The 17,134-nt window shown below is 30.1% G+C and overlaps 1 protein-coding gene across 1 annotated transcript in view; it reads right to left on the reverse strand.

The window, feature by feature from the left end:
- Nucleotides 1–944: 944 nt before the first annotated feature.
- Nucleotides 945–17,134, reverse strand: part of LOC127712483 (uncharacterized) — a 108,580-nt gene continuing 92,390 nt past the window's right edge. Inside the window, exon 7 of the mRNA XM_052218946.1 lies at nucleotides 945–10,940. Coding sequence (XP_052074906.1) covers nucleotides 10,906–10,940 — 35 coding nt within the window. The 3' untranslated portion in view covers nucleotides 945–10,905. The remainder of the gene's footprint in view (nucleotides 10,941–17,134) is intronic.

The following is a 17,134-nucleotide window of genomic DNA, read 5'->3' on the forward strand; positions in this document are numbered from 1 at the left end:
TCTAAATGTCATGATAAATGCATTTCCATGGACAAATCATCACTTAAAACGCAGATTATTATTATGTTCCTATGTAAATGATATTATTTACACCTATATTTCATTGAATTGGATATCCTGGTTTTCTATAATAAAATAAATTGCTTCGCCGAGCGCAGCTGGATACGACCGCAGAGGTCCAACCCTGAACAGGGTAAAAATCAAACGGACAGCTCATTTAGCCATTACTTAAACCTCATTAAAATTGGTCAAAAATAAGCAATTCAAGCAAAGTTATAAAAATTGCGTTTTTTTCCCCCTTTATGGCCCCTTATTTAGTTTGTACTTCCAGTTGATCGATTGTACTATCTTGTTACTTTGTCATTCTGTGTTGTGGCATACAAATAAAAGCATGTACAAGGTAAAAATCAAACGGACTGCTCTCTAGATTCCTTCTTGAAATATTTCAACTTTGTTAAAAATTACAAAACTTAAATCTGCAGAAAAAACAAATGCAGAATTTTGCCCCGATATCGCAAAAATGTTGTTCTGAAAAGATTCTTAACTGTCAACCAACTCATGATGGTATCTTCAACATTTTCATAGGAACGGCTCCAACTTTACTACTTGGAAACCTTGGTTTAATATGGTCCTTGTAAGCAGCAACCCTCTATTTAGGAGATCATGAGAGGAATCAAGTGAATATCGTTTAAACTAGGAGATATATACTCAATATGCGGGTGCTGCTGGAATATTGCGTTTGGAAATGGAATGTTCAGTCAGCAATGTTGAAATCTTGAAAAAAGTTTCAAGTGTATTTTGAAGTCTCCTCAGAGACAAAACATATAAAGATAGATGATGTTCAAATATCAAGTCATGTATATTCAAATTGATATTTTTTTAACGACATCCAAATCAGTTTTTCTTATTACCAAATACAATGCCATTCAACTTTTAACAACAGGTATTATGTGATTTTTATTCTTAAAGCAGACAAAAAACATAAGCATAAAGAGTAAAAGAGAGAATTTACACAGTATCCTCCACTCTTCAAAAATTATCCAATCAAATAGTCTACTTCTTAATACAAACATGAAAAATATTCTTTTCTTGTAAAATGCAATTCCTAGTTTTATATTATTTTTCTTTGTTTAACATTAATTCAAACATCTTGCAATAATTTTATAATTGAGCAACATTTCTTTTGTAATAACAAGAGTGCACAATCTAAAATGTCTCGCCTGCTTAACATATGAATTTATGTTGATAGTCTGTAATATGAAGGTTTTACTACAAGTATTGTATAAACTTATTATTATCAATGTTCTTTGAAAATGAGGTCACAGTCAGATGAATAATGCCAGACAGACATGTACACCTGACAATCATTCCATACACCAAATATATAGGTCATATCGCTTATAGTACCCGAGAAACGGTTTAAACCACAAAATCTTAACATTGACCAATGAACCATGAAAATGAGCAAAGGTAATATGAACCCTGACAGACAGACATGTACACCTAACAATCATGCCATACACCAAATATAGTTTAAGTATTGCTGGTAGTATCTGATTAACTGACAAATTCACGAAAACTTATCACTGACCAATTAACCCTGAATAAAGACAATGTCATATGACACCTGCCATACAGACATGTACACCTTTCAATCATTCCAGACACCAAATATAGTTGACCATGTAACTTTAACAGTAATCACTGATCCATGAAATGATGTCGATGTCAGGTGAACCCTTACTGACTGATATGAAGCCATTGCAAGGAACCCATATATAAAAATATTTATCCTATTACTCACAATAAGTTAGTATTTCACTCGACAAATAAAAACTGTAATTTTTGTTCCAGCATTCACTAAATCATGAAAATAAGGTAAAGGACAATGGATATATGACAGAAGGAAACTTTTTTAGATAAATGTATCTGCACACAAAGTATGAATCATCCAGGTCTTCTACTTTCTGAAAAGTAAAGCTTTATACAAATATTTTATGCCATCACCATCGCTGGATTGTAATCCCTGTGTCTTGCATTTTGTGACTTTTGTAGTAGACAAGACAATAGAAAAATCCAATTTTTAAATTTTGATATCATTATTTGCATATACTGTATAGCATTTCCGAATATGGTGATAATAAATCTAGTTTTTTTCCAGTTTTCAACAATCACATTAATAAATTCACACAAAAATGTTTGACAATACTGGTTTTGTAGACTGTTGTTTGTCTTTTAGTATTTTTTTGACATTGAATTGTCAGTTTTTCTGTGACTTATGAATGTCACTTTGGTATCTACCATCTGATTTAAATAGTACTTTAATTAAACAATTCCTGCACATAAATTCCAAATTAAAGGTTATTTATACAAAAACCTTCCAAGAAATTTTCTTAACATGATTTTTACCTGTTTGATTGTTTGTTGGGTACTTTTAAATAATAGATTGATCAATATTATATCTAAGTCATGACTGATTTGTGTTAAGATTCTTAACAGTGATTCATAATGAATCACTGAAATACATATAATAGTAAAAAAATAACTTAAAGGGGCATTAGCTGTCAAAATCATGTTTACCGATTTGACTCAAATTCTTATATTTGATTTATAACATACTTAAATGTATTCAAAATTTAAAAAAGTCCAAACACAAACAGTTAACAATGCATGGCCTCAATATGTGTATCAACATTTTGTGTGTATTTTTGTATAGACGTCATCTAATTAACCGTCAAGATGATCGAGATGTCCTCCGAAGACTGCTGACGGTCATATAACCCAATATAAACATAAAAATAAATAGATAGTGACCACATGCAATTCTATGTTTCTAAGTCTGTTTGATTCAATATTGTAGGTTTAAAAGTATGTTTATCATTGTTTTTACCTGTATAAGAATGATTTTTTGTGGATCGAATCAGTCAACCATGTGATTCATCCTTGTTTCACTTTCAATGTTGACATTCTTTTCCTTTTCATAGCTAAATACATGCGTAACCCATGTCCAGCTAAGGGGTTAAATTGAAGGTCACATGAATATGTATTCAATGAGGTCAAATTATTAACTTGCAAGTGAATAATTCATCAGCGATGTTTCTTTGCATATTTGACAAATTTGCACAAAATTGCCTGCTAAAAGCGAATTAATATTTCACTATTTCACTTTCATTAATGAATGAAAAAAAATTTCATATTTTAATTTTTTTTATATCTCGTAGCTAATGCCCCTTTTATAGACTCCATAATAACAATTCATGTGAAACACTATGCTTTACTTAATTATTTGAATATCTGTCTAAAGAAAATAAATCATCTGCAAATTCAAATAAAAGGTGTTTAATTAAAAATTTTACATTAATATATTTTTTAATATTATATCTGATAAAACTAGTCTAAAAACAACATTGCATTTATATGCTAAGCACTGGTTTATAATAACATGTTTTATACATCTATGAGTACCAAAAAATGATTACTGAATATAAACAGGTATAATCTAAAAAACACCTGTAACGATTTAAAAAGTAAAATAACAAAAATACCGAAATTCCAAGGAAAATTCAAAACAGAAAGTCTTTTATAAAATGGCAAAATCAAAAGCTTAATGACTGATAAAAATCTTCCTGATTAAGGTAATGTCCTTGTTTCTTTGAAATAATTAATAGCTAAATATTTGGTAATGATACGATCCCAAAATATCTTACATATGTTAGTACTTTCAAAAAGGAAGTGTTGTAGATGACTAGAGTAATCTAGAGTAATAGTGATGTATTTCAATAACTAAATACCAGAAGGTCAGGTCCAGGGATTTTACTATAATTTGGATTGAATATTAAGGGGGAATATGGAGAAAAAAAATGTAAAATCTAAATACTTGTGCAATTATACAAAGAATACATATAGTTCAATCAAAACTATTCATTCTCACAGAACCTTAATTTTGATCTCTATGAAAAGTACACTCATTGCTTTTGCCATTTTGACTATCCTAAAAAATTACCAATGTATGCAAGAACTTCCAAAAAAAGTTATATGTTATTATTTTAACACTGACTTTTTAACCAAATCTTAGGTTTTAAATTGATGTAAGTATAATGTGTACGTATAAAACTACCTAATTGTTACATGGATTAAATATTTTTTCTAAAAAAATTTACATCTAATATTATGACATTTTATTTACATATTCTATTTCATTTCTTATTAACTATATTCCTGATCATAAAATGTTAATTCAGAACTTTTTTCATGCATTTATTTTGTTTATTGTAGTAAATCATTGAAGATTATCCAAAATACAGTATTTATTACATTTGAAAATGATTTAGAATAATGTTATCATACAAAATCAAATTTAACAAGTTACTAATCCTTTTTTTTTGCTTGATGAAAAACATTGCAATACAAAATCCTCTTAAAGTATAGATATCCAATCTGATATACTGATACACTTGAATCATAAAACTGTTAACAAAAACTTCAAAAATCAAATCCATAAAAATATTAAATTCTTTAAAACTATGAAATGAAATATATGACCGATGTATAAAATGAATGGTAAATGGTAAAATTTATTTACATTTGTTATGGCTGCTTTACAAAAATAAGGTGAAGACTAGGAGTGATCAACAGAAACTTCAAAACAATGAATTTGCCAATTTTATTGGTGTAGAACTAAAAACATGGATAATGAACAAATTTAAACATAACTGAATCTGTATTACAAATGTTTTGTAAATTAAATTACTATAAACACAAGAAAACAGCAAACAATTCCTTTAATAAATACAGAAGTGGCAAAATTTTGGTATTGATTTAATGTCAAATTTCAAAAAATGTATTCAAATAAACTTTTTTATAATTCAATATCATTCTGACCAAGTCAATTAATTTTTTTTAGAATTTAAAATGCTAAGAGAAGTTACTTATCTGTGTGATCAGCACAGATAATCCCAGATGATTTATTGGTAAAAAATGTTCCCATAGTACAAATATAGATAGTTTCCAAGCAGAGATATTTTCTAGCTTTTCAATTTCTTACTCAATTTTAGATAAAGTAAATAAAATATAATAAAAGATGGATACCCCTCATCCATATTGCTGCTAAGCGTTTGCCTTTAACTCACAATCTTTTAAACTCCAAAAAAAATCTACAAACTTGAACATAGAGTCAAGTCCATATCTTCATTATATACTCATACATTCTAAAAAAGTTTGAATAATCTGAGTTAAATTGATAACACAAAAAAGATATATTTTCCATGAACATCCAACTTTCACAATACTTTAAGAAAGATTTTTATTTCAGGCAAACCCCTTCCCAAAATTATTCTTTCAGTATGTAATAAAAATTTATTAAAGTAGATAGGGGGTCTATATGAAAAATAATAGAATTTTTTAATACTTTGCCAAAATATAATTTATATCATGCTTTTTTTCAAAACTATAATAAAAGGTATGAGTCATAGAACTTTTTTCAACTTACAGGTTGTGCAAAATTGTCAGATGTGTTTAGATTATTCATGGAAAATTCAATTTTGTGTAAATAGAAGGAAAACTGAATGATAGAATTTCAAAATAAAATATGATAAGTAAGCTCTTATAAGGAAATAAAAAAAAATTGTGTAACAGAATTCTTTTTCTTGCTTCAAAACAAAATAGGTAAATTAACTATACATTCCTTTATAAAAATAAGTTATCTCCCCTTATATGGCTGAGTTGAAAAAATTTAATCAAACAAGAACAAAATCGAAAATAGAATTGAAAGTTCTTATAATAAGATAAACATTAGAATATTCTGAAATATAACTATTAAAAAAATACTGATAAAAATTTACAGGTATTGAAAAAAATACAAAATATCCTTACCATTTTACATTTTATAAAAAAACATCATCCAATTGCTTAAATTTCGAGATTCGTGGGTGTTTTGACCACTGTTTCTAATTTTTAACTTCAGATAAATAGAAATTACAATCCTCTCATTGTCAAATACTTTTTTCTGTTATTGTGGATGATGGCTAGATGAATGGCTGTAACATCCAGTGGCAAATGAATTGTATATTCAGGACAAGAATATGATAATGTGATATGAATCTTGCTTTGTACTATCCTATGTCATAGGATAACATTTAATGTGCATGGCCTTTATTTTCTTATAAAAAAAGACTATCATTTCTTAAAAGGTTGACGATTTAAGGTAGATTGGGGGTCTAAATTAATATCCATAGAATTTTTTAATAATTTGTCAAGTAGTTTATAACATGCTTTTTTTCAAAAATATAAAAAGTATGGTCACCAGACTTTTTTCACGCAACAGGTTGTGCAAATTTGTCAGATTTTGTATAGATTATGCATGGAAAACCCAATTTTGTGTGATTAAAATGAAAACTACACCATAGAATTTAAAGATAAACTATGAGAAGATAGCTCTAATAATATGCTTTCAGATAAGAAAAAGAAACTAAAGAGCCTGTGTCGCACACCTTGGTTTATGTGGCACACACAGTGCATATTTAATAAAGGACACTCTCCAATATTGTAGACAAGAATAGAATTCATGACAAAAATCTCTGTTTTGTTGATCTTGTTTTACTGATCATTTAGTCTGTTTAATTTCTCTCTATCTTTTTTAGTTTTTGCTCAAAACACACAAGAGGGTAAAAAAGAATCCTCATTTAAGGGCAATCAATCCTATAAAGAGTGACAGTCTACTAACTATATCAGCAAAATTTGATTTTATAGTAGATCTTGCCTTGCTGTTTATTTTTGTAATTTAAAGTGTCTATTTATCTATTATATTTTTTATCATAGATGGCAAAACGCAAAAAAAATGGTAAAAATCGTCATTAAAGGGCAATAACTCCAATAAGGAGCCGTCAGACCATTTACTCCATATTGTCAATATTGTAGATCGAGTCTTGCTTATTGAAGATTCTATCTATCTATTATAATTTTCAAGATATAAGGCAAAAACGCAGAAAATTGGTAAATATCGTCATTAAAGGGCAATAACTTTAGTAAGGAGTCGACTGACAATTTCGATTATGAGACTTATTTGTAGAACTTGTCTTCCTGATCATTTTTGCAATCAAAGTTTCTCTCTATCTATCATAATTTTCAAGATAATAGGCAAAAATGAAAAAAAAAAAAGGTTAAATTTATCATTTAAGGGCAATAACTCATATAAGAAGTCGTATGAACAATTGGTAGAGCTTAACATTCTGAACATTTTTGCCCTGTCAGATTTTCTCTATTTATAACGGTTTTCAAAATAATAGACAGAACTAGCATTTTACCCCTATGTTCTATTTTAAGCCATGTCTGCCATCTTGGTTGGCAAGCGGGATCATCGGACACATTTTTTTAACTAGATACCCAAATAATGATTGTGGCCAAGTTTTGTTAAATTTGGCCCAGTAGTTTCAGAGGAGAAGATTTTGGACGACGACGAAAATAGACAACAGACGCCAAGTGATGAGAAAAGCTCACTTGGCCCATTGGGTTCCCAGACTCATTTTCTTCCTACATAATAAGATAGGTAAATTCACATCACATTTTATTATAAAAGTTACTTTACCTGAGTTATCTCCACTTATGTGGCAAAGTTGAAAAAAAAGAATCAAATAAAAATATTTCTTTTTTTAAATACAGCCGTAACATATGAATCAACACATATTTTACTATATTAACATGAAAGGTATTCCACATGAATTACACACTACTCGTGAAATTTGCACATTTCATTACAGATCTAGACTGATTGTTATCTGCTATTTCAAAATCCAAGATGGAAGAAGACACCCCAGCTACCTTAATGTGGAGATTTACTTGTTTCTTGTAAGGCAGTGCTTTATGAAATTATGTACAGTTCATGATATACGTTTATTTAGCCCTAGATATCTAAATAATGAACTTATAAACATAATGTTTAATATATAAAAACAAAAATAAATTGGCACATCAAGTATTTGTCAAAGCCATACAAAAATAATACTAATCATAATGAACTGAAGGTGAAAAAACACAGTAAAGGCCTACTTATATTTTTGTTCTCTTCTTTCTCTACTTTCACTTGTATAAAAACTATTACACACTTGACAGGGTACCATTAATAAACACGGAAGGCCAGAAGAAAAAAAAAATCAGACAGTTCACATCTTTTATTCCGGCTGAACAAATACATTATTCTGAAATATAAATAAATATATCTGGGTAGTAGCATTTTCCTGGAATTAAATGGCCCTTTAGGCTAGGTGAGCTTAAAAATGAATTAAGAGAGAATTTCATTTCCTATTTCTAATCTCCCCAAATTTTGATCAAACATGAAAAGCATAAGTTTAAATACATATTGTTTCAGTTTCTTTTTATAAATATCTGAAGAATGTCAAAAGAATAAACAATTTATGACCTAGAAAATGTTGTAAGTGAACAAAAATAACCAGAGGAAGATTGATTGGTGATTGCTTTATGGTGCATCAGCACAGAAAAGGGCTATATTGCTGTGATACCAGAGGAAGAAGAAATCATACTAAAACAATATGTCTTCCTTTCTTAAAGGGGAGAAAAGGCTATTTTTTGTCCCCTTGTAAAATAAAAACAATAGACATAAATTTTCAGAGAAAGTCAGACATTTTGTGTAAATTATTTGGGCCCTTTCAAACTTATTTCTGTGAATGCATCATCAATCTATTGTCAAACAACTGCTTTTGTATGAGGCTAGTAACATTGTATCAAAATTGTTTCATCATTGCTTAACAAGTCAAACGCTGAACATCAATGATGTCTACCCATTCAAACATATATTCTAAAATATCAATTAATTAAAATAATAGTGTCACAGTTAGATATAAAACCCTGTCAGCAAGTATAAAGTCTTATTCACTTAATCTATGCTAACTTTTTACATTATTATGCTCTCTTAAATTATAAAACAGCATATCTTTAAATCACACACACACATTTATGTAAACATTGTTAATATTACTACACTATAAAAACAACAACAAACACCTTATATGAACATTTGAAATTTAAACAGTTTCATGTTTAAGGCCACAAGATCAACTACAATTGCACATCAAATATGCCAAGCACTTTAAAAGCAAGTTTTTTTTCACACTTAATAGATAGCCTGGTTAACACAATTTACAAAATTGCTCTCCCTACACAAGAATAACTGCAGCATGTATATATCTTCTTCAAACTTTAAAATCTTTGTAGGGAAAAATAATATTGAATCTTCCATTTTTAAAACCAGGAATATTTTTTTTTTCTGGATTAAAATTGTTCCAATTAATGTTTTACATTCTAATAATCATAAAACTTGAAAATTTGAATTTATTTAGAAGTGTTTAAAACTTGGCCGTGTATATTCCAAATAGTTCATTTAGTAAATAAAATTGAAGGAAACCTGAATGTTACAAAGTTACTGAGAGATTATAATGTTGTATAAGGCTTTACAACTGTCTTTCTTGAAGAAGCCTACAAACAGATACTTTTTGATCATCTCAGTTAAATTTATTAACCAATTTATTTTTAGATTTTGGTAATTAAGAACTTAATATTTTTACTTGTCTATTATTTTAGACCATATACCTCTACATGACTTTTGCTTTTTTCTGTCATGAGGTTGATGTCTCTTTTAATCATATAAAAGATGCAGTATAACTTTCCCACTCTTGTCTTTTTTAAGACGGAAGCTGCAATTGTACCCTTTCTAAAACAGTCTCAATTTCATCTTTCTACAAACATAACAAATTAAACTAAAAAGGCCAAATATAAGATACTATATCTTACACTGTTACAGTTCTGTACAGAATAACTACTCATAACTATTGAGCTGCGGATCAAATATGAAGTCATTATGTTTAGTAGTATTGGAGAAACGTTTCCCAACTTTTTTAAATTCATTCAATATATAGAAATATTTTGAGTATTTGCAAACAGGTAGTAGGTATCTTAAATCCTTCTTTACAACTCATCACGGTTAAGCTTCTAAACAGTTATGGAAACATTCTGTATAGTAGTTTTAAGTGCGATGAAAAGATTTGATGGACAAACAGACTGATTGCAATATAGCCCCCACTACTATAGTGGTGGTATAATAAAATGAAGAACAATTAATTTACAAGTTTTCATAACAATGATCTGGCCAATACATTTAATTGTAAATGTTCTCAGTGTTCTCCCAAGAAATTGCAAATAGAATCCAGACATAGTGCCAAATAACAAAATAGTAATTTTTGCAGTAAACATCAGGGTAAGCCAAATTTTAAAATAAATCTAAGATAAAAATGTTTCTCAAAGAATCTTTAAAAATGCTCTTTGGAGAACACTGATACGACACATATTTCACCTTTGTTTCTTGGGTATCATTAACATCTAGTTCAAATGTCTAACTATAGATCATATAGATAATATTACTGAGATTATTTTTTAGGCAATTTATTTTAGCACATTAATTGTAAAATTAAGACAGAATGGGATGTAGAATATTTCAAATAATACCAAATATACCGTAACACCTCTAATTTGTTATTTTACAACTTTCAAAATCTGTTTTCGATACTTTAGGAGAATTTTGATAATTATATTAAAAAAGCTGGGCTATAATAAATATAAAGTTGTCTATCTGTTGTGAATGCAGTCAATGTCCATATCATCATTTCAGGTCCGATATTTTCAATATTTTCTTTACTTCTGCCTCTTCAACATATTTATCATATAATCCATACCCAAATAGGCATGGGTCTATTTAGTTTTACATTATATCCCAGCTTCTTTGTTTCATTGTGAAGATATATCATCTTTTATTTCTAAATACACCATAGATGGAACTAGAAGTATGACTGCCTCTTGTAAAGATGTTTTCCGAAAACTTGTTCTTTCATTTCTAGGTTTTTAATTTGTTGCTGTTGCAGAGTACCCTTTTTTACCTGAAAATAGCAAATAATATTTTATGCATACAAGTACAGATGTATTCACATGTGTTTAAAATCATTAATGTTTCCTACTTACATTTAATTCATGCATACTGGATATACAAACTTTTCAAGGATACCAGGCTTATAATTTGTTACGGCAGACACACAAGGATACCAGGCATATAGTTTGTTACGGCAGACACACATTTCTTCTTTATTAGACTATGTAGTAATCAATGACATTAAATTCTAACAATTAAAAGTTAGTATGTTGGATATTTGAAATAGTTTTTGTTGTAATCCAATTGGCAGTAACTGTTGTAACCAGGTCAGATTTTCTATGTCAATTTCCTAAATAAACAACACTTTATGAGCAATGAATGATGACATAACTTTACAATCCTAGATGATTCTCTACAGCATTCTTTCAGCATCAGAATTGTTCTGGAATACTTTTCAGGGTGTGTTCATTCTTTGAATTTCGTTCACCTTAAGATTTGTATTGAATTATTTTTTTTAATATTTACAGCGAACTTGGGACACTATGAATATTTAAAATAAATATCATATTACGGTCATTTATTTTGTTTACTCTGGATATTGAATAAGCAATCATAATTTTGTTTTATCATGCACCTTGCAAGACTTTTACTGTCATTGATTTACTGCCCATTTCCTGCTTAAATAAGTTTTATCCCCACAAAATGTCTTTAATATACACAATGTCGCCAAAGGAGTATGGCCACGAAGTGCCGATATTGGCCCTGTGAGGTGACAAAAAATAAAAGAGAAATAAGGTGGATCCTTTATAGCTAAAACATATCTACGTATATCGTTATTTGTTATTATAGTAAAAAATCATATTTTTGTGACGTCATTAATGTGACGTAATACCCGGAAACAAACCGGAACGCTCAAAATGTCCAAATTCTTAAAGAATTTCACACTTCCTGGTTAAATTTCGCATTGGCCACAGGCCTCGACCAAAGTAATTTTACTCTTATTTTGATTGTTTGACACCTTGACTCAGTTTGCAACAATATTTAGCGTGGTCGAGGCCTGTGGCCACATCGAAAATTTAACTTTTGCCGACGAGCAAATCCTGATTCAATGCCGCCATTTCCGAGGTACACTGGATTCTGTGACAAAATAACTGTACCAAGAACTTGTACAGTTGCTATAAATAGAATAAATTCTATAATTTATTATTTCTTATTTAAAAAAAAAACGAAAAAAAAAGCAAATGGAATAACACGTCTTTGTTTTTAGCGAAGCTTCGTCAACCGCCGATCCGGCGAGGTTTTTAAACACGGATAGATACGTCCTCATAACTGTTTTTATTAGAAAACAAGACAAATTGGTGGAAATAAAAATTATGAATTTGCAAATTATTTTAACGTTCATTTCCACGTTATTTTGTAATTATTAGCCCAGTCTGTGCCGCTATGCAAACAAAAATATGACAGTTATAAATTAGAGCCGTAGTTTTTTTTTCTCGTAAAATTCTAGATCCAGCAGATCGATATGGGTGTCAACATAAAAATTTAATACAAATTTCCTTTTAGATACACGTATTTTGTTTTTTAAAGACGAAATCGTCGAAATGTAACCTCCGCAAAATGTAATCTCATGTTGACGCTTTGATGAAGTGCTTTCTTTCACGTTCGCATTTTCTATCATGTATGGCATGCCAAGTTAAATTTTTTTAAAATAATTACTACGGATGGTGTAAATAAATTACAGAACTATGAACAATAATATACATAGAAAATTGTAGGACATAAGAATAAACCACGTGAGAATTTTGATATCATATTGCACAGTGGTTAAATAAGCTTTTCAATATTTCTTTAATTAAAATAAAAATTCCGACGCCATGAGAGGGCATGGTGTATACTGTCCGTGACATTCAACCAGAACAAATATTTGTTTTCAATGAAAACTGAAATAAAGATGAAACAAAACTATCCGACACAATCATAAAGCTTGGGTAACTTCAAATAAATATCTGATATTCACGCGGGAAAGCATGCATAATTGCTCAGAATGCATAAAATGAGCAATTGTTTATTTGGTCCCTTTGTGGTGGTCCCTTTTAAATTTGAGTGAGACTATGTTACAAGCGACCAACAAAAATGGCTGCTTACTATGAATAAATTATCTATGAGATAGAATCATGTGCAAAACAGTGTAGCCGAGACCATTGATTGGCGCGCTAAAATATCCCATTGACTGGGTCAGATTAGGTGAACGCCCACAACTCACGACGTATTTATTATAGACATTTAAACTGTGGGGTCACCAAAGGGTCTCAACGCCTAAATAAAATAATTCGAAATACTAATCAGGAATAACCTTTGTGTTTTGATTTATATTGAATACTTAAACGTTCTTTACTTGTGTTTTTGTTATGTTTTGATAATGAATTTTTATGATATCGGACGTTCTTTCAGCAAAAAGGATTTAACTGGCTTTAAAAGTTACAATGGATGTGTTGATTATTATCTTTTTTTCGGACGTCAAAGCGATTTAACAATTGCGGTTGTCCAATTGTGTCATCTTTTAACTTTTATCTGGTCAAAATTTTATTTTAGAACGAATGCATGATCAACTTTAAAAAGTGTGCAAACACAAAACATATAGACAAAATATACTTCTTTCCTGTCTTTTTCGTACTTGCAAGTTATTAGACAGTAAAAAGGCTATTTGGATCAAGCCTTGTGAAATTTGCATTTACGTTTTTGAATAGGTACAGTCAAGTTTAGCGATTGATAATTCATTGATAACATTCTGGCGTATCACAACCAAACAACTTGTAACGTCTCATTTCATTGGCCGAAAGATTTAAAAACAACAACAATTGTAGTGTGCACGTGAATTGACACAGGTGACCGACAATGGAATGTACTACGTTACTACGAACGTAAAAAACAATGATTTTTGGTCGAAATAATTAAATAAGTATTTTGTGAATTTCAAATAGTGGGGTCGAAATATTATACTAATAATTTGTGTTAAGTAATATTCTTTATGCATGCAGCACTTGTACCGCACTATGAAAAATATAAGGATAAAATAAAATACATGTGCCGCTTTTATACGGATGAATGTATGAACCACTTTAATTTCTTTCATATTGACGCTAGGATATTATTCTGACAATGTCGTAGTTACTTATAATAAGGATCTCATAATACTGATCCATTTCAAATTGATGATGGGTTGCACATTCCTCTTTTATTGTTTCATGCTATAAAACGAAAATAAAGTAGCTAAGCGTTTGGTCATTCAGAAATGACGTGTCATAAACGAGCAAATTGTCCCCGAAAGATCGTATCATGTGTGCACGTGAATATAGATGTACTATGCAATGTACTATCATGGTCACCACGAAATTCAAATGAATTCAGTGAAGGCATGTTGGTGTAAAAAGGTTTGAAATGTTTCATCGGCGAAGATTTTATTTTTGCATGTGTGGAACTAAAAAAAAATAAATACTTGTAAGAAATGTCGTAGTTTATAAGGAACTATATAAATGTACTGTTTTCGATTTTAATTGGTTGAAAATTTATCCTTTAATTCCATACCGTAAGAATAGAGCTTTGCATAACATTGTTGAACTATCCGCCAAAGTAACGTGTGGCATGCGTGCGTATTAAAATGAAATACAAAATCATACATGTATGATAAACTTATAAACGAAATATTAAGAAATTAAGGATGACTACTGTAAAAGTATGTACAAAAATGGAGTCACCTTTTATCAATACATTTAGTGAATAACCACACTGTCTAAAACTGATTGTTTTCTATGCAACTATTTAAATATTTACAATATATAATTTTCAACCGAGGATAGCAAAACAGTTAATTATAAATTAAGAAAGTATATCGCTGGAGTTTATAAAGTACATTTCCTTCCACTGTGCCATGGTTTGCCATCTCCATTTTTTCTCTAAACAAAGCATGGCTGGTTACATCTTCTGAATTTACTTAGAATTTCGGGATTTTTTTTTCAAAATCAAGTTAACTAAATCAGAAAAAAAATCACACTATCCTAAAACTTATGAAAGAATATGAATAATGAACATAACAGTTTATAACACAAACCCATTTACTATAAAAATCGAGCAATATCTTTAGTATGTAATTTGGTTATTTTTGTAGTTAAGTACGGTTTCACTTCAAGTACAACGTTAATTCATCAAGTCCATTGAATAAAAGATAAGGCAGGGTGAGCAACTTGACAAAAAAAAAGGCAGGATGACGATTTATGTAAAAAAATCAGGATAAACTAATAAATATAGTCAGGACCTAACAGACTGAAAAATAGAAAGACAGGACAGAGATAACAACTAAAAAAATCAGGACAAAATGTTTCATCCAAGTCCCCCACCCCCAATCAAAATAAAATGGTAGCTCCCTTAATCCAGAACCAATTGAGAGGAGACAGTTGAATTAAATATTTCGACGTGACTGTTAAGATTAAAGTTTAAAATTTTACATGCACATGTATAAAAGCTAGAATTGCCATGGGATAATCAAGAACACAATCATGTACGTGAATACGACGATGGAAGTTTTTAACGACCTTGACCTGCTACGTGAATACTGATCAGTCCATTCAGCTTTATAGTTCGCGTGTTCTATTTTCACAGGTGTGAGGTCGAAGGTTTGAATTGACAAATGAAAATGATCGTTCCTTAACGAGTTAATCTAATAAAGTTTGTTTGACTGATTATGTTGCACGACCTTTCGCTAAGCTTGACCGCAGTTCAGTATACAATGTATAGTTTGATGATCTTTTCTGCTTACTACTATACTTGTGAAAAACCCTTGGCAACAGAAACATATTCAGCTTTTTTTTTAATCGACCCAATTTACATAGTAATGGACGACTTCGTACATTTTATGATCGCAAATAAAATATGTATATAATATACCGTGCACTGTAGTTCGTATATATATACTGAGACCCTTTGGCAACCCCACAGTTTAAATGTTTATAATAAATACGTCGTGAGTTGTGGGCGTTACAGACGAACGTTCACCTAATCTGACCCAGTCAATGGGATATTTTAGCGCGCCAATCAATGGTCTCGGCTACACTGTTTTGCACATGATTCTATCTTTATATTTCTGATTTTTTTCGTTTCTTGTGGTGGCCCGAGGTTCGTGTTCAATCTGTAGTTACCTGTTTTTATATTTTTTTACTGCTGATTTTTTTTTTTCGCCTCTAAATATTCATGGTGTTGTATGATTTTATTGGTCTTATGATTCTTTATTGCCTCCCCACCCCCCTTTGGATAATCTTCTGAGAAGATGTTTACGCGTCTATTGATTTTAAAATCTTTTGAGAAGATATTTACGCGTCTATTATTTCAATTTTTTGGAAAAAAGAAAAAAAAAAGAATATTGAATATCAAAGAAACACACCATTTTACTACATGAGTTGTTTGTCTCGTGATGATGGATGACTGTATAACGTCCAGCGGCAAGTTAGATGCATATTCCGGACGAGAACATGTTAAATTGCGCACATTGCCACTAGACTCTGATATCTAGGGTATACGAGACATAATCTGGGCATCACACATGGAGTCCAGAATTAAGGAGCATCTCTTGAAGATACAGCATTTATCCCACATGCCATGGACGAAAGTGACAGTGATCAGAGTGTAGTTGAAGAATAGAAATATTAATCTTATCATTGTTAGGTAGCTGTCACATTGATGTTTATCTCAGTATTCCTTTTGTTTATCTTTTTGAAACCTATTTGTTTATATCGTACTTTTTGCAACTAAGCAAACTTTTTGAAAACTCTTAAAACATTTTTACGGGTTAATATAACATATCCATGAGAAATAGTTCACATTTCATTTCACTTTAAAGAAAACAAACATTCAGGAGAGTTGTCTCATTGGCAATTATGCCACATCTCCTTTTTATATATAGACGATAATAATTGATCTTGTATGTTAATTATAGTTATAATACATTACTTGAATGGACGCAGCTTACATGCACTTATATCGTTACAATCATACGGATTGAGGCATGAATCTGTTTAATTTGACCTAATGATAATAATAATAATAACAATGTACACTCGAACTTTTTTCGAGATAAGAATGATAGTTGTATGTGGAATACCGGAACACTTTAACCACGAGTAAGACTAGTTAAGATTACAAGATAAAAGCTAA

This window comes from Mytilus californianus, unplaced genomic scaffold, assembly GCF_021869535.1.
Source record: "Mytilus californianus isolate M0D057914Y unplaced genomic scaffold, xbMytCali1.0.p SCAF_8, whole genome shotgun sequence".
Lineage (NCBI taxonomy): Eukaryota > Metazoa > Mollusca > Bivalvia > Mytilida > Mytilidae > Mytilus > Mytilus californianus.